General features: G+C 37.0%; 1 protein-coding gene across 18 annotated transcripts in view; it reads left to right on the top strand.

Moving 5' to 3' along the window:
- Positions 1-16414, top strand: part of DTNA (dystrobrevin alpha) — a 267832-nt gene that overhangs the window by 207370 nt on the left and 44048 nt on the right. For 8 of the 18 annotated variants that reach the window (XM_060775254.2, XM_060775252.2, XM_060775260.2 and 5 more), the window contains exons 8-10: positions 179-345; positions 2865-2989; positions 11221-11301. In XM_060775254.2, the coding sequence (XP_060631237.1) occupies positions 179-345; positions 2865-2989; positions 11221-11301 (373 nt within the window). Of the gene's footprint in view, positions 1-178; positions 346-2864; positions 2990-8925; positions 8935-11220; positions 11302-14370; positions 14461-16414 lie in introns of all 18 variants that reach the window. The other 10 variants (XM_060775262.2, XM_060775250.2, XM_060775257.2 and 7 more) reach the window with 3 other exon arrangements.

The following is a 16414-nucleotide window of genomic DNA, read 5'->3' as shown; positions in this document are numbered from 1 at the left end:
TTGTTTGTTTGTTGTGGGGGGGGGGGATGTGAATCTTGTAGCATTTAAATTTCAGCCCATTCCAAAAGAGCATTTGATATTGAAAATCAACAGATACAAAGGGTAGCTCTTCTAATGGATTTGGTTTTAATGCTGCATTGATTGTTTTGTTTTGCTTTCAAATTTATTTCCCTTGTAGTCTTCCACCCTGTTGAGTGTTCCTACTGCCATAGCGAGAGCATGATGGGATTTCGCTATCGATGCCAGCAGTGTCACAATTACCAGCTCTGTCAAGATTGCTTCTGGAGGGGACATGCCAGTGGTTCCCATAGCAACCAGCACCAAATGAAAGAATACACGTCATGGGTAAGGGAAGGTTCATGAATTGCTGCAGACTGTTTGAACTCCACCAGTCAGAGAGAGACAAAAAAACACCCCAAGGATGGGAGTTGGAAGTGACCGAATCGTTCCCCTTAAAGCCACAGCTAGAAAACTAATGTGGCCAGTTTAGCCATATCCTTCTATAATGGAGAAGCCCCAGTCAATTCTGAGATGAAAATGGGAAGAAACTGAACAATGTGGCAAACCTCAGTGTGGATTTGAACTGTCCAACCTGTTAATACTGTGCTGGATGTCAGGACAGCTGCAGGCAGTTCTTGGAATATAAAACTATTTCCACAGTAAGTTGTTTGTTTTCATAGGACGTCGTCGAATGTTGGCTTTTTTCCTCCTATTCTGTGGTCGATCAATATGATAATGTATAATCTAAAGAGAATTATGGCTTCTACATAGAACCTGTGCCTGAAAATAACCTTGGATGTTATTCACAGAGTGTTCAGTTCTTTATTAAACATGCTTGATTAAGCTCAATAGAAAAGTAACTATGATATATATTCAGTTATGTTTAGTCAATGTAGTTTCTTTACTCCAAAATATTTCACTTAGTTATGTGGCTGTGATGTACCTTCATTTCATTTCCAACTTATGACACCCTAAATTTGTCACCAGGTTTTCTAGACAAAATTTGTTCAAAGAGGGATTGCTCTTGCCTTCTGGTGAGTCTGAGGGAATGTGACTTGCCCAAAATCACCCAATGGGTTTCCATGATCCCAGTGAGCATTTGAACACTAGTCCAATGCCCAAACCACACTGACCCATATGAAGCAATACCTAACACTATTTTACCTTCAGTTAAAACATGTATGAGTCTGTCTGATCATTTTCTCAAGAATATCAACTGATGTCAGTGATCCAGTTTATGTCTATTTCAGCCCTAACAAAATTAATGTACGTTTGTTAGATTCAAGGTCATGGATGATGTAAGTCTATGCACATTTTCCTAGCAACAGATTCCATTTAATCAATTATGCATGCTTTGAAACAAAGCATTTATAAAGACAAGTTAATCAGATTGTGGATCAGGTGATGGGAAACCAGTGTAGCCCTCAGCCCCTGCATTTCAAATCCTGGAGTGATGGCAGCTGCATTACAAGAAAGGAGTTAAGCACAAAAAATCAGTAAATACAAACTAAGCTACTACAGTACAAACATACTGTGTTTGACAATTGATGCATATGAAGAGTTTCCATAGGCAAAATCTGAGAAATAAATAGCTATGGTTTCTAGATTACCAATGCCACGTAGGCAGTTAGCTTAGTGGAGTGAGGTACCATGAAATATAGGCTGATTTATAGACTGCCAAATGAAAGATGTAGTACACATGTGTTGATTCCTACTTTTGACAGCCATCTTTGCTAATTTCTAGATTTGACTTTTTCATGAGTCAAGAATTTATGGTGGGGGGAGAAACACAGTAGTGTTAGTCCATGGGAGAAACAGATATCTGTTTGTTTTGTTCTGTTAGAAATGTAATACAATGTTCTGGTTGCAGATGACACGATAAATAAATAAATGGGAGAAACAAATGGAAACAAAATATATTATTGGGTAATATTTTGGGTCAACCAAAATACCACAGAAACGTGAAAGCTCCTGAGTTATCAATAACTCTTTTGTGGTACAAAAAAAAAGGAAACATTTGGCTCTCAAGATGTTGTAGATGACAACTCCCACAATTCCCTAACTTTTTGCCTGGGGAGAGCTGCTAAAAGCTATTGGCTTAGATATTTGGAGGACCAAATATTTCCTGCTCTTGAAGTAGCAAACCAGTAAAAATAGAAACATCCAAAATGTAGACCAGATACATTAAAACTCAGTCTTGATATGGGATTCTTCACACCGCACACTTATAGCACTATGGTTCCACTTTAAATCACTATAGTTCCATCCCATGGAATCCAGGGACTTTCCATTATGGTGAGAGCATTCAGAATTCTCTACATTCCCCAGGATTCCAAAGGATGTTGCCATGACAACTTAATGTGGAATCTTAGTGCTATAATTCAGTAGTGGGACAGAGATGGGGAGATTATCGACTGAATGAAGCATTGGTACATGTATGGGTGTCAGGGTATACCCATCAGTCCATACTGAATGGTAAATAGCTGATGTTGATTTCTGGGGGGGGAAAAGAAGCAGGCTGAAAATCAAATACTGTTTTTCTCTATGACTGTTGTAATGATTGGAGTGGACATTACCTTGGATTCTCTTCTAGCCCTCTTATTGTGAGAACAGGTGAAAGATAGCCTTGAGATAGATAGATAGATAGATAGATAGATAGATAGATAGATAGATAGATAGATGTGAATGTGAATGTGAATGTGAATGTGAATGGATGATACTGGCCCACTGAATAAGTGGATTTGGGTAGCAGAATAATGTAAGCAGACCAATAGCAAGTAGAATGTTTTCCCATAGCTCTGTGGTAGCACAAACAGTTTAAACCTTACCTGTCCAAATTACCTTTCCTTCCTTGTTCCTCCCAGAAATCACCTGCTAAGAAGCTAACTAATGCCCTTAGCAAGTCTTTAAGCTGTGCTTCCAGCCGTGAACCTTTGCACCCAATGTTCCCTGACCAGCCTGAAAAACCTCTAAACCTGGCTCATATTGTGTAAGTATTTGTGTGCTATGGAGTTAATGATAATATTATTATTATAAACTTTATTTATATCCCACCACCATCTCCCCAAGGGGACTCGGGGTGGCTTACAAAGCCACTCCAAGGTGCAGTATATAACATAAACAGTACAAGAGTATAATAGCCTTTGTTCTAGATGACCTCTTATTTATTCTGATTTGAGGGCAGCCAAAAAGCAACCTTTCCATATCTTCTATAAGACTGTTCATTAAACAGTCCAATTGTGGAATTAAATTACTCACATTTGTGGCTCATCTTTGTGGCACTGTAAAGTTAAGAACATATTGAAACCAAAGTGAATTTATATGCATACTAGCCGCACCCTGCCATGCATTGCTGTGGCCCAGTCTGTGTATATGTGTTTTGTGTGTGTATCTATGTGCATATATGTAATTCTGCACATGCGTTGTAATGTATTTTTTAAAAAACTTTTGGCTTTTTAAGTTTCTTCCGCTGTGTTTTCCAGTGTTTTTATGAGTGATGGTCACTCGTTGGCCTGTATTGTGTCCAAATTTGTTGTCAATTCGTCCAGTGGTTTTTGAGTTATGTTAATCCCACAAATGAACATTACATTTTTATTTATATAGATTTAATTAAATACTTTAATTACATTACAAGCTTTTAAAAAAACATTCTGGACTAATTCTTCTAAATTTCAGTATAGCAAGATCTTCATTTAGTAGGACTCAGGAGTGCAATTTGAATAACAGCTAAGATCGATTGTCATTTATTTCCAGCACAGAATTTATTATATTGTTTCCTGAAACACACCATAGAAAATCTGTGTTTCTCCAGCCTTCCTTCACCATTCTAATGCCTCCCAATGTAAGCTCAGCTTTTAAAAAAAACTAAGTTTATTACAGGACAAGGAAGAAAATTGGGCTTGGTTGCTGAAAAAAATACTGTAAAATCTGCTTCTCTATTAGAGCTTTATTAACTGAGGTGCTTATACTATTTAACAGAAAGATACAGCTGAAAGGTTGATAAAGGCCAAAAGTATTAGAGAACTTAATTCAAAGAATACAATTTTGTGAATAATTTATAAAATACCATGCTCTTTAGCTCGTTAACATGTTATAGAACTTGCCTGCGTGACCTTTTATAATAACCAGATACCCATTGGCTTTCTCCATAAGGCAGACATTAAAGACATACATATTTTATATATTGTGGGGATTAGGAAAAGAAAAATGCTAATTCCCTTTGCATGCTACAGTTGCTATAGCTAAGAAAGCATGGGCAGTATTCTATATCATCTATTTAGTATTTAGTTCATCAGAATTAGTATTTTTTTATGTAAACATAAACATGTAAACTCCCCTGAGAGTACTAGAGTGGCTACTTCACTTTCTGAAGCCATGGTGGCATAAGACATTTTTCTGCCAGAAGCATTACACATTACAGTCTAGATACCTAGTACCCATGCTTTCCATGTTGTTTTTGTATCTGAGGCAGGAAATCATGCAACCGTATTTCAGTAATTTTATTGTCAATATATAACAATAAAATTACAATGAAAAATAAACAATACATTCTGCTGTTTATCGTGCACTCTGCTGGATAGTTAACTTTTTCAAAAACATAGTGACAGTATTGCCTGTTCCCCTTTTGCACATAGGGCCCCACTGAAATATCAATCCCTTCCTTTACCCATTTACCCCATATCATGCTGCCTTCAGTACATCAGTGGATTTTCAATTCTCATCATAACTAATGTTAGCTTGATTGTAACTTTAATATAGTAAGTCATTCTGGGATATGAAGCTTTCAGGATTGACCCTTTCAAAATAGCTATGCTGAATCAAATACAAAATCCATGCTTTATTGGGCCAATCAAAAGAGTATATGAGGAAAATTAAGAACCATAAGAAAGCAACCAGTTGTTTTGACCATAAGATAGCCTCACACTTTCCATACTCTCCAACATTTCACAGTTACATACTGGGATACATGTAGCCAAACAACATCAAACTGTGGTCAAGACCTCAAAATGTATTAATGGGAAAGAACACACAAGCTAGAACAGGGTTTCACAGTTTGCTTTTGTCTGACAACATCAGATGGGGCAATTTGCCCATCATATGCCACTTGCACTCCCCTGTCACCACAGAGCCCATTAAACAATGCACATCTACTTCCGGCTAGGCTCTGTGGCAAAAGAGGAAAGCAAGCGGTGTATGCCATTGCCACAGCCACACAGGAACTTTCCTGTGTTGCCTTTGTAACAATGGGGGGAAGCCAGATTTCTGGTATGTCAGGCGATGCAGGGTATGGGGTGACGAGTACTCCATGCCCCCCACTGGGACTACACAGATTCACCACAATACATGGTGAATCCGACATCAGTGTGATAAGGCTATTAGTCTACAGCAGGGGTTCTCAATCTTTTTCAGCTGTGGAGCCCCTTTTGAAGCAAATCTTTCTCGTGGAACCCCAAGAAATGTTTATATGTTATATTATGTGAGATAGATAGATAGATAGATAGATAGATAGATAGATATCTTGTGTGGGTGTATCTCAGGCATGGACCGAGCCAGTGACAGATGGATGAAAAGTGTTTGTGTGGACTAATTCACACAGTGCAAAAAACATATATACAACATTTAAAATGAAGAACAATTCTAACTAACAAAAACTTAACAGTATTTCAGTGGAAGATTCCTGGGGCCATCCAGTCCAACCCCCTTCTGCCATTCAGGAAAAGCACAATCAAAGCACCCCCAACAGATGGCCAACCAGCTTTTGTAATAATAATAATAATAATAATAATAATAATAATAATAATAATAGCAGAATCCCCAGAGGTCATCCAGACCATCCCAATTCTGCCATTCAGGAAAAAAACAGTCAAAGCACACTCTGAGTGGTGGGCGGGAAATTGGGTTTTGGAAGCAAAGAAAGTGGTGGCAGGGGGTCTGGGTGGTGAGAAAAAGTGTAGGCAACAAGAGAGGTGGGGGGAAAGGGTCTGGGCAGCAAGAGAAGCAGAGGAGAAAGGGTCTGTGCCCTGGGAGGACCTGCTACTGCTGTTGTTTCCGGCAGCTCAAACCTTTATTTTCCCTGCCTTTCTCAGGAGGTCCCCAAGGGCTCCATGGAGCACAGTTGAGGATACCCAATCTACAGGGAAGGGCAAGATTGTGTCTCCTCCCTCTGTTGAGTTTATTGGATGAAAACTACTTTTGCACCTTTTGCTCAATTTACATCAATTAAAGTAAGCTAAGGAGAAAGGACAAAAAGTGGAGTAAGCAGAGGAAAAAACTTAGACATTTTAAAAGCAGCTGAAAAAGTGGATTCAATGATTAACTGGGGCTGACTCTGCCAAGCACTTGCAGGGTATTCTTTAAGTTTAGCTCCATTTGGTATCCTTTTTTCTGACTGATAAAGTAGAAATAGTGTTGACTAGAAAAATGCAGATATAAAAATGCAGAAGTTATAGGGAAAGCATCAACTGTAATAAATTAAATTGGAAGAAAAGATAAGCTACACAAAGTCTTTGAGAATATTTTCTTACTAGAATGGTTTTTATTCTCAATATAATGGAAGATAAACTGTATCATGATAAAAAGCTCTAGGCAAGCATATAAGCAAAAGGATATTTATAACCACTTTTAATGGTAGACTTCATGCTAGCAAAGTTCTCTTTCTGCCTGAGGCAATAACTTTTACTAAGGACAAACAACTTTTGTAGCCCAATATCTGAATTTCTACTGGCATTGTACTACATCTACTGGTTTGTTGTGTGGTTTCCAGGCTTGTGTGTAACAGTTTCTCTGGAGAGCCTAGAGATTCCTAAAGAAGTATTCTCACTAGCAATTTGCTAGGTCAAATCCAAGGGGAACATGCCATAGAATGACTAGGAGAATCTAGCTAATTCCTAGACAGAACATTTCCTCTCAGGCACAGGAAATTGATATGTGTTCCATAATTACAAGGTACAACATTTGCATACAAGGACTAGATTATGCTTTGACCACTACAATTGTCTTAAACTCTAATAAATGTTTTGCAATTTTTATGAATTATTAGCCGGCAGATCTTCTAAAGCAGTGATTTCAACCCGTGGTCCATGGACCACCAGTAGTCTGCAAGAACTAAAATATGGTCCGTGGCCTCACCATTACTACACTGTTGCAATGGGAGTGACTGGTCTCGTGAAAACCCATAGTGCTGAGGCTTATTAAATATGGTTTTCTGTTAGCAAGCAGATGGTGATTACTGGATGGCATATATTTTGTATCAGAAACTAGAACTGTTGTGGTCACTCCAATGCAGTTTTCTGAATCAGTACTCCGCATAACCAAACCAAATCTAAAGTTGACCAAAAATTGATTTGTAATCCTTTTGGTACTAATATTGGAGAATGGTCCTGGTCAAGGGTCCCTGGTCAAACAAAGGTTAGGAACCACTGATCTAAAGCATTTTAACATATATTTTCTACAACAATATTAATTACTAGTCATGAGAAATCTTTCAGGTGAAAACATTTTATTTATTTATATTTAACTGGCATATATATACAGGATTGTCCTGATGTTAGAGGGGCTGCTATCCCTATGCTTTTCCTTCTTTCAATTTCTGTCCTATTGTACCTTTTTCTCTTTCCTTTCCCTTCCTTCCCAACTATTTAATTTCCTCTTTCCTTTCTTTCCTGCCTTTTCTCTTTCTATCCTCCTTCTTCCCTGTCTCCCTTCTCCAGCTCTGGGAGTGCTTCACAATGTCTCCATGGCAATCTTTGTGACTCTTTTCTTCCTGCCCCCTTCCTCTCACACACTTGCCACCTTTTTTCCCAGTGACATCATAGAGAGCCACTTCACCTACCAACAGCCAATCCCTAGAAACCTCAATCCAGTGACATCACAGAGAGCCACTTCATCTAGAATCAGCTGTTGTCATGCAGACAGGCAGGAAAACATACACTGACTTTGAAATATATAGAGATGTATTATAGCTGACATTCAAGATGCTACTTAAGCACAGCCAAAGGCCTGTGTCCACCTTGTCGGGACGAGTGATGTCTTCTTTGATCAACAGACATCCCTGCTGTCTCACAAAGTGCTGTTGAAACTCTTCTGCTTAGAAATACAGGTTATAGTACAACAGAACTTCCCTGAGAAGTATTAAGATAAAGAGCTGTATGTTCTGGGAAGGAGTTGTCATTCAAAAGCCCACATACAACACCTACCTGGTCATATAGATCTAATTCCATGATTCTGAGATCCTAGCCTTTTTGTATCACTTTTTACCCATTATACATTATTCATGAAGTTTTTTCACGTCAGTGCATTAACTGTCACTTTCTAAATTTTTGGAAGTAGTATTTATTTATTTATTTCTCTACTATATTTATATACTGCCCTTCTCAGCCTTTCGGGCGACTCAGGGCAATATCTAAATAATTGTGGCTTCTGACAGTGGAATGCTGAGAATTAAAGGCTGTGTAGTCTCAATACCAACTGGTAGGGAGAGAACTTGTTGTATGAACTAAATCCTGTGAAATATCCACTACAACTAGATCTAGAGGGGGAAAAAGACAGAAGTACTTAATTGTTTAAATGCAATTATCAGACTGCATTGTGTATATTTAAAATTCATATCTATGTCATCCAAATTTGAGGAAAGTAAATGACAGAGATTTTAAATATATACTGCCAACTACTGTTTGGCTTTAAAAATAAAATCAACAGTAACTGTGTCAAAATATAACAGATGTTCTGATCTTATAAAGTCACATTTGAAGAACTGCATTCTCAAGTTGACCCGTGACAAAGCTACTTGCCAGAATAAACTGACTGACTTGAAAATCAGAATTTTAATCTTGAATTAAATTGGGTTTTCATATCTTCACCACCTTTTTAAAGAAAATACTTCACCTTAATATTTTTTGTTTTTGTATTTCATTTCTGCTGCAAAAGAGATACCTGGTAAGTAAAGCATTATCCTGTTAGTATGTTCTTGTGAGAGAGAAGCAATGTTGACCTATTAGAATAGGTTGGCATTCTGAAACTTTGAATGCATATTCTAGGTAGCAAATTAATTAGGCATTCAAAGCAATGTACTGACCAGTAAATCTGCAACAAAAGGATTTAAGATATTGAGTATTATTGGTATACAAAATAGCATATTTGCGTTGATTTGTTTTAACTTAAACAAAAGTTGTGTTGCACATTTGTTGGTAATTATGTGGTATGGTTCTTCAGAAGAGTAAAAATTAACACATGAATTCTCTCTAGTGTATTGAATTTTCAGTGTTCCTTCACCCTTTCCTCTGCTCTTTTCTTATATCTCTATTCCTAATAAAATAGGGAGGAAGACACTAAGATTCAGACTGGTCCTTATCTCTCTCCCAGACTGATGAGACTATTGGACACAAGTAGGGTATAACTTAACAAGGACAGTTTATTCAAGCAATACTGAGAGAGCAGAAAGTTCATCACTATCAACATAAACTTTAATGTGGTGTTGTGAGTTTTCCAGGCTGTATGGCCATGTTCCAAAAGCATTCTCTCCTGACAGTTAACCTGCATCTATGGCAGGCAAAATGTCAGGAGAGAATGCTTCTGGAACATGTCCATACAGCCCGGAAAACTCACAATAGCCGAGTGACTCCAGCCATTAAAGCCTTCGACAATAAACCTTAATGTGTTTATGCATTCTTATTTCTTTGTATCTATATAGTGCCCAGATCTTGAAAGCTTTGTTGGCATCAGCAGCTTCCCCCATCTTTTAAATAATGTAATAGGTGTGCAAAGTAGCCTGATATTATACAAATCAGTAGCTAGATTTCTGCCCACCATTCCAGTACCCCACCTATGTTTTAAAGGTGATTTCTATACTGCTTCCTGGGGAGGATAAGTAATAGAATATGAGCAAATGTCTTGGAAGCCTTTGTGAAATGGTTTTTTGCCCTACAGGAGTTTCTGGGTGGCCAGAATCCCATTAGCATACCACTCAAGGCTAGAGGCATAGCAGCAGTGATGGAAATAAAGCACCAACACAATGAACATGCTTAGTCTGTTGTCCTTCGCTTCTGCTTTGTTGCCTGGTAAAACGTCTTGCATAGGGAACTGAAAGGATTTGGCCTAAGTTGGCTCTGTAAGGGGACTTAAGTCGGTCCTGACAGGCACAAGAAATATAGCCACCACTCATATCGGAAATATGTATTCCTAAGCAGCACTCTTTATAAAATACAAATTGAAATTAAAATTGTCACAGAGCTCCTGTTGCATGTGGACTTTTATGATACTGCATTCCTATTTTCTATGTACTTATTTTCCCTTCACTATTTCTTGAATAAAACACCTTAAAGCAAAAGAAAAAACGGCTTTTCTCAAGAGAAACATATATCATCAGCTGTGCAGTTAAATATAGTAAATGGAATATATTGGTTTAGGGTCAGGATTTTTTTCCATTTGTAAGCCTTGGTGGACCATTGATTCATAATAACAAGCATCCATGTGATGGCTGCTTGAAACTGAAATTGTGTGTATTTATTCTGAATGTCAAACTTGTGTTCCCCCTTCACTAAACGAGTCCCCTGATTTTTGCCTTGGCAAACTTCCTTGAAGGGTTATTTGCTATGTGGCATAAAAATTAAAAGTCCTGGTTGAGGACCTGCTACAGCACATTCTACACAGTTTTCAATGGCCAGCATTGTTCCTTTTTTAAGAAAAGTAAATACATAAATGCCCTTAAAGTGAAATTTGAGACTTGAATCCATTACTCATTAAATCAATAAAGTAACTTCACATTTGCTACATTTCTTTCATACATGACTTTGCAGTGTGACTTGCCTGTACCCTCATTAATAGGTAATTAGTTACAGGTAACCAAATCACCTCTAAATCATTACTTCCAACTAATTGCTTTAAACTAGAGATTCTTAAACTCACAAGAAGGCAGTGAAGGGCACTGAAGAAATTTCTACATCATATTTTGTCTGACATGCTCATGCTTCAGGGGGAAAAATCTGAAGCAAAAAAAGAATAAAACAAATTGTTTAGAGAATGTCTCAGTACTTAAATAAGTGTTTTTCTAAGAGTCCTATTTTCCATGAAAATTTTCTGGTTTAATCTCTAGTTTTTAGAGCACAAGAACAGACTATTCTGCAGTGCTGTTCACTGTTGACTTTTGCATGTGTTGACATTCAGTATTGAATACTGTATTACACTAAAAGAGATGTCTTACAAGTAATTTTGTCTTCTTTCAAGGCCTCCTAGACCAGTCACCAGCATGAATGACACACTGTTCTCCCACTCTGTTCCCTCAGGAAGCCCATTCACGAATAGAAGGTGAGTTTTCCTCCTGATCTATTTTCAGATATAATGATTAAATACTTTCTTTTATTTTATAGCTTAACATCCAATGTCATAATGAAAACAAAGAAAGAAATGCTTTACATCTTTTCAACTAAATTTATTTTGTATATATATATATATTCTACATGGAAATCAATGAAGCATATAGAAAGTTCCCATGTGGTCTTCCAACCCAGAATTGACAGTACCAAAGTCTCTTCAAGTTCTGGGTTTCTTTTGCCATATACCTTCACATATTCCCTGAGTCTAGGCATAGACACTGTTCAGAAACAGCATTTCCTTTTTATTCCAGTGAACTAAGGCTTTGTGAAGAGGGAACTATTTATGGGTTGAAGCTCTACAATCTGTCCCTTGTTCCTTCTTTCAAGTGCCTTCTTTAAGAGGCAATCAAAGATCCTTTCAGCATTTACATTCTATGATTACACTTCAACTGTGATAGTTACAACCTATGAAATCCTGGGATGTGCAGTTCAGGAAGCGTTATCTATAATTCCCAGACAGAGAACACTAATCTCACCAAACTACAAATCCCAGAATCCCATGAGATGTATTCATGACAGTTGAGGTAGAATCATAGTTCTTTAATTGTAAAGGGCCCCAGTAAACCTAGTCTAAGTCTTCCTTATAAGCCAGCATTGCAAGTCATAGTATGCAATCATGATTTGGAGTTGTAATTCATAAGGAACAAATAAAAACACATGCTTTCCTGATATATTTTTCTTTGAAGTCAGGTGCACAAAGAAAGAGAGAGATGGACGGGATTGAGCAATTAAGGTCATGTCATATTTCTGGAAAACATGATTTCTTGGACCAGCAGCATTATGTCTGAACCATAGACACATTTCTCTAAGTACATTTTTAAAGCTTCTAGTGGCCTAGAACTAGGAATGTCTACAAATGCAATCTTTATTGATTCCAGAACTAGTCTATTGTGTAGATCAAAATGTTGCTACCTCCTCAAATGGTTGCTACCTCCTCAAATAGTACCTCCTCAAATTATGCAAGTATGGCTCTTGACTAAAACTTATTTTTAAAATCTGTAATTTTCAAGAAGATAAACAGAAAAAGAACTATTTATATAATGCTAGCATATATATCCATCATTGGGACTGTGGAACACCTACTTTTTCCCTTCTCCAGCTCTGAGAGAGCCTATCTCACAATGTCTCCATGGAAACACTTTGACAACAGTGGGCAAGCTCTCTTTGTGGTTCTTTCCTTCTTTTCTTCCTCCCTTTCTCTCATAAACATGTTACCTTTTTCCCAGTGACATTACAGGGGGCCACTTCACCTAGCAACAGCCAATCCAGTGATATCACAGAGGGCCATTTCACCTAGCAACAACCTTTGTGTTACAAAAAGACAAATAAACAAACATACTTTGACTTTTATATAGAGACATGTTTTTATTTTTGTATATTGGAAAGGGTTCTGGAAATAGGCAGTAGGAAAGTAAATAGCAAGAAACTGATCAGAGCATACTGAAAAGATGTTCACATGAAAAGTTGTCAGATTAGACAGTAGTTCCATGCACAAGGAAGCTCCCTATTACACTGTTGTAATGTGCTCTACATAGGGATGCCTTTGAAAAAACTCAATTCTACAGCTAGTGCAAGATGCAGCAGCTCAATTGCTGGCCGAAGTACCATATAGACAGCCAACAATTCCAGTCTGATAAGGAATGACACCGTTTGCTAACATTTCCAACATCTGGCTGTCAGGTACTTGTGATAACATTTCAGACTTCAAATGGTTTGGATCCTTAGTATTAAGGGACCAAGGACTGAAGTCTGCTGGGAATTGAGTCCTTTGTGTCCCATCAATCAATTGTGTTGGAATATGGGAGAAGGCCTAATCAACTTTGGCATCCCAACCTGTGGAATATTCTCTCCTTGTTGGCCATGTTCATCTTGAATACTGCTTTTACTTTTGTGGGGAAAAAATTAAAACCCTTAATCTGTTTTAACTCATTATAATATTAAATATATTTTTGCATATTTAAATTATTTTATTGCTTCAATCTGTTTAACTTGTTTTAACGGTATTTTTAAACTGACCTGAGATCATTTTGTTATAGGGCAGGATATAAATATTTTAATAAAAAGATACAATAGTTAATATTCTTGGGCTTCATATTAGATTGGTGTTATTAGTTTTCTGGTGCAACAGGTCTTTGCTAAACATTCATAAACGATGGAGATTAAAATTAGTTGAGAAGGCCATTTGTAAATTAATTATTTTTATGTGAAGGCCCTTATCCCTCATCTGGGCTTGTTCTTCACTTAAACTGATAGGAATTAGTAGCATTGATACAACGTGTGTAGGTTGTTCATTACATCTGATTACAATAACTATTGTGAATCAGTTCTACGAAGCAATTGCCATGCCTAGGAGCACACTGTTTGTACAGGACTGCATCCATCCTTCTGTTTGTTTCATGTGCTAAATACAGAAAGCTTATCATGATCTGAGCAAAATGTGTAAACATTCATGCATAGCCCTAGTTAATGTGCAATGGATTTTATTTACTTATCTGAGTATTTAACACACTGAGAATAAGCAAAGCAAAATGTTTTCTGATTTTCTTTGATTTAGTTATTTAACTGATGGCATGCATTTTTTTCTAATTCATGTTTAATTATTATGAATTGAGCATGGATAATCTACAACTTCCTAGGTCCAGGGAAGAAATTCTGATAATTATCTGAATATGAAAGCTCCACCTAAAGCAACAAGTTCTTGTGTTGTTAGCAAAGTCTTACTATGTTCTGTGTTGTTATTGTCTTGTACATTTATGGTTTCCACAGGTCTTCTGTCTACTTTTTAATGTTTTATGTTAGTTTCCTTCTCATAATGGCATTTTGTAAAATAACAAACAGACTTATTTTTTTCTTTCTACCCCAATCCATTTGAATAACATTTATATATGTTATTATCTACAATGGACATGAACTGAATGCTCTGAATTCATGCAAACATATCCCTATGTATGTTCCTGCTTGTATAGATTGTTAATATGATGTCGTTGTTTGAATCATCCAGGTTGCTTGAGAGTATAAATGTAGCCAATGATGTGGCTGATGAGCATTCTGTTATAAAGCTGTATGTAAATCAGCTTAACAACAATTCACGGTCAGTATAAGAGCACTAAACCACTAATTAAAGTAGTTCTGTAGTCTTTTCACTAAAATCATTACACTAATATTTTAATCATGTCGTAAAATTATTAAACATTTTAATAAAACATAAAATGGATTCCATGCCAGGCCTGGAACCTTCCTTTTTTTAAAAAAAATGCAGAATATAAGTATTTAAATGTGTCACCTGCACTTGTAGCAATTTTTAGTGCTAGACATGCTCAGCCATGAATTATAATTTGAGCAAATTGCCTTCAAAAACTCCAAAGAGGAAACACAAATCAAAAGGGAGACTTATATTGAAAAACATAAAAGTTGGCCCTGACACAAGCACAACAACCCGTACAAGAATATTGATCTCCACATCAAAAGGAGGTTGATCTGCCCTATGATAACTAATGGCAGGTCATCCAGTTTTTGAAAGCCCAGCCATATGTGACATATCTCTGAGCCTCAATAGTCAATAATACCTAAATAATTCCTGAGGATTAAAACTATAATTGTTGGATTTGAGGTTTTTGCAAAAGCTTCTGCATAAGATCCAGCCTGGACTGGTAACGTGGGAAGTGGGATCTCTGGTGCTACTTACCTGCTGAAAATCATACATATACACATATCCAAGCATATTTTTGCTGTTGGCCCTGAACTTACCTGCAATGACTTTTTCATCAATATAATAAATCTACAAAATCTTTTCTTATAAAGTATAGTTCAGATGATTAAAACAACAATCTTGTGTATTCCTTGATTTTGAAAGGTGGATGTTGTCTTTATGTGTAACTCCCAACTTAATTGGGTTAGTGTTACTGTGAAAGCAGTCTTTTTCTCTCTATATTGTGAAGGATGTCTTACACTTCACTGTGAAATAGTGTGCTTTAAATATCACTCAGTGATAGTATCTCCATTTGTTTGTTGATCTTTCACTTTATGTTGTGTAGTTCTTTTTCTCAATGAATTCCTATTGTATAGAACTGTTTTATAAATGCACTTGTGATGCCTGCTTAGCTTCCAAACAAATATCCTTGTGTTCAGTTATGCCCTGTTTCTACAGTTGATGATGACAGTGAATAAACTGCAAATCTTTTAAGCTCCTGAACTTTGCACAAATATCTCGTTTGCCAGATATTTGATGGATTTGTTGGCCCACTACAACAGGCCTCATGTTACAGCTGTTACACAAATTTGTGGTACAGTTGCAGTAGTAATTTCCCCTTTAGGATCATTTTCACAGGTGATAGCACCACCCCTTTTAACATGTATGCACTAGTGTGTATACCCGACATCGCCTGGCTGTTGTTGCAACTGCTGCCCCCTGCTTTAATTCCTTCTTTTGTCTTTCCCTCCCATCATACTTCCCCCCCCCTTCCTTTCTCTTCATTCCTTCATCCCTTCCCTTCTTTCTCTCTCTCCCCATTCCCTGCCTTCTCTATTCCTTTCTTTCCCTTATTTTTTTCTTTCTTTCTTTCTTTCCTTTCCAACCTCTATCTCCCTTCTCAAACTCCAAGAGGGTCTATCTCACAATGTTCTTTGTGGCTCTTTCCTCCCTCCCTCATACATATGTCACTTTTCTTTTGTGGAAATACCACAAAGGGCCACTTTAGCTCAAAGCAACTTTTGTGGTGCAGACAGACAAACAAACAAACATACATACTTTGATTTTATATGTATATATGAATAACATGTTCTTCATACTAGTCCATTGTATTGTAGTCATTTAAAATAGGAATCAGGAGCCTTAAATGTAAATGTTAAACTTTTATTGTACCACTGGGGTCATATGTGAAGGAACAGGTACTTGAAGAGAACCATTAGCTAATACTGAACACTATTGAGGCACCTGGGCTCTGTTAAAATATTATCTTGGATCTGTAATAGATGTGTGAAGTCAGAAGAATTTGGTATTTGATTTAAAAATCAACTGCTACAGTAAGATATTTGATCCAAAAGAA

The sequence above is a fragment of the Anolis sagrei genome, chromosome 4, assembly GCF_037176765.1.
Source record: "Anolis sagrei isolate rAnoSag1 chromosome 4, rAnoSag1.mat, whole genome shotgun sequence".
Taxonomy (NCBI): domain Eukaryota; kingdom Metazoa; phylum Chordata; class Lepidosauria; order Squamata; family Dactyloidae; genus Anolis; species Anolis sagrei.
This window is presented reverse-complemented; position numbering and strand designations above follow the sequence as displayed.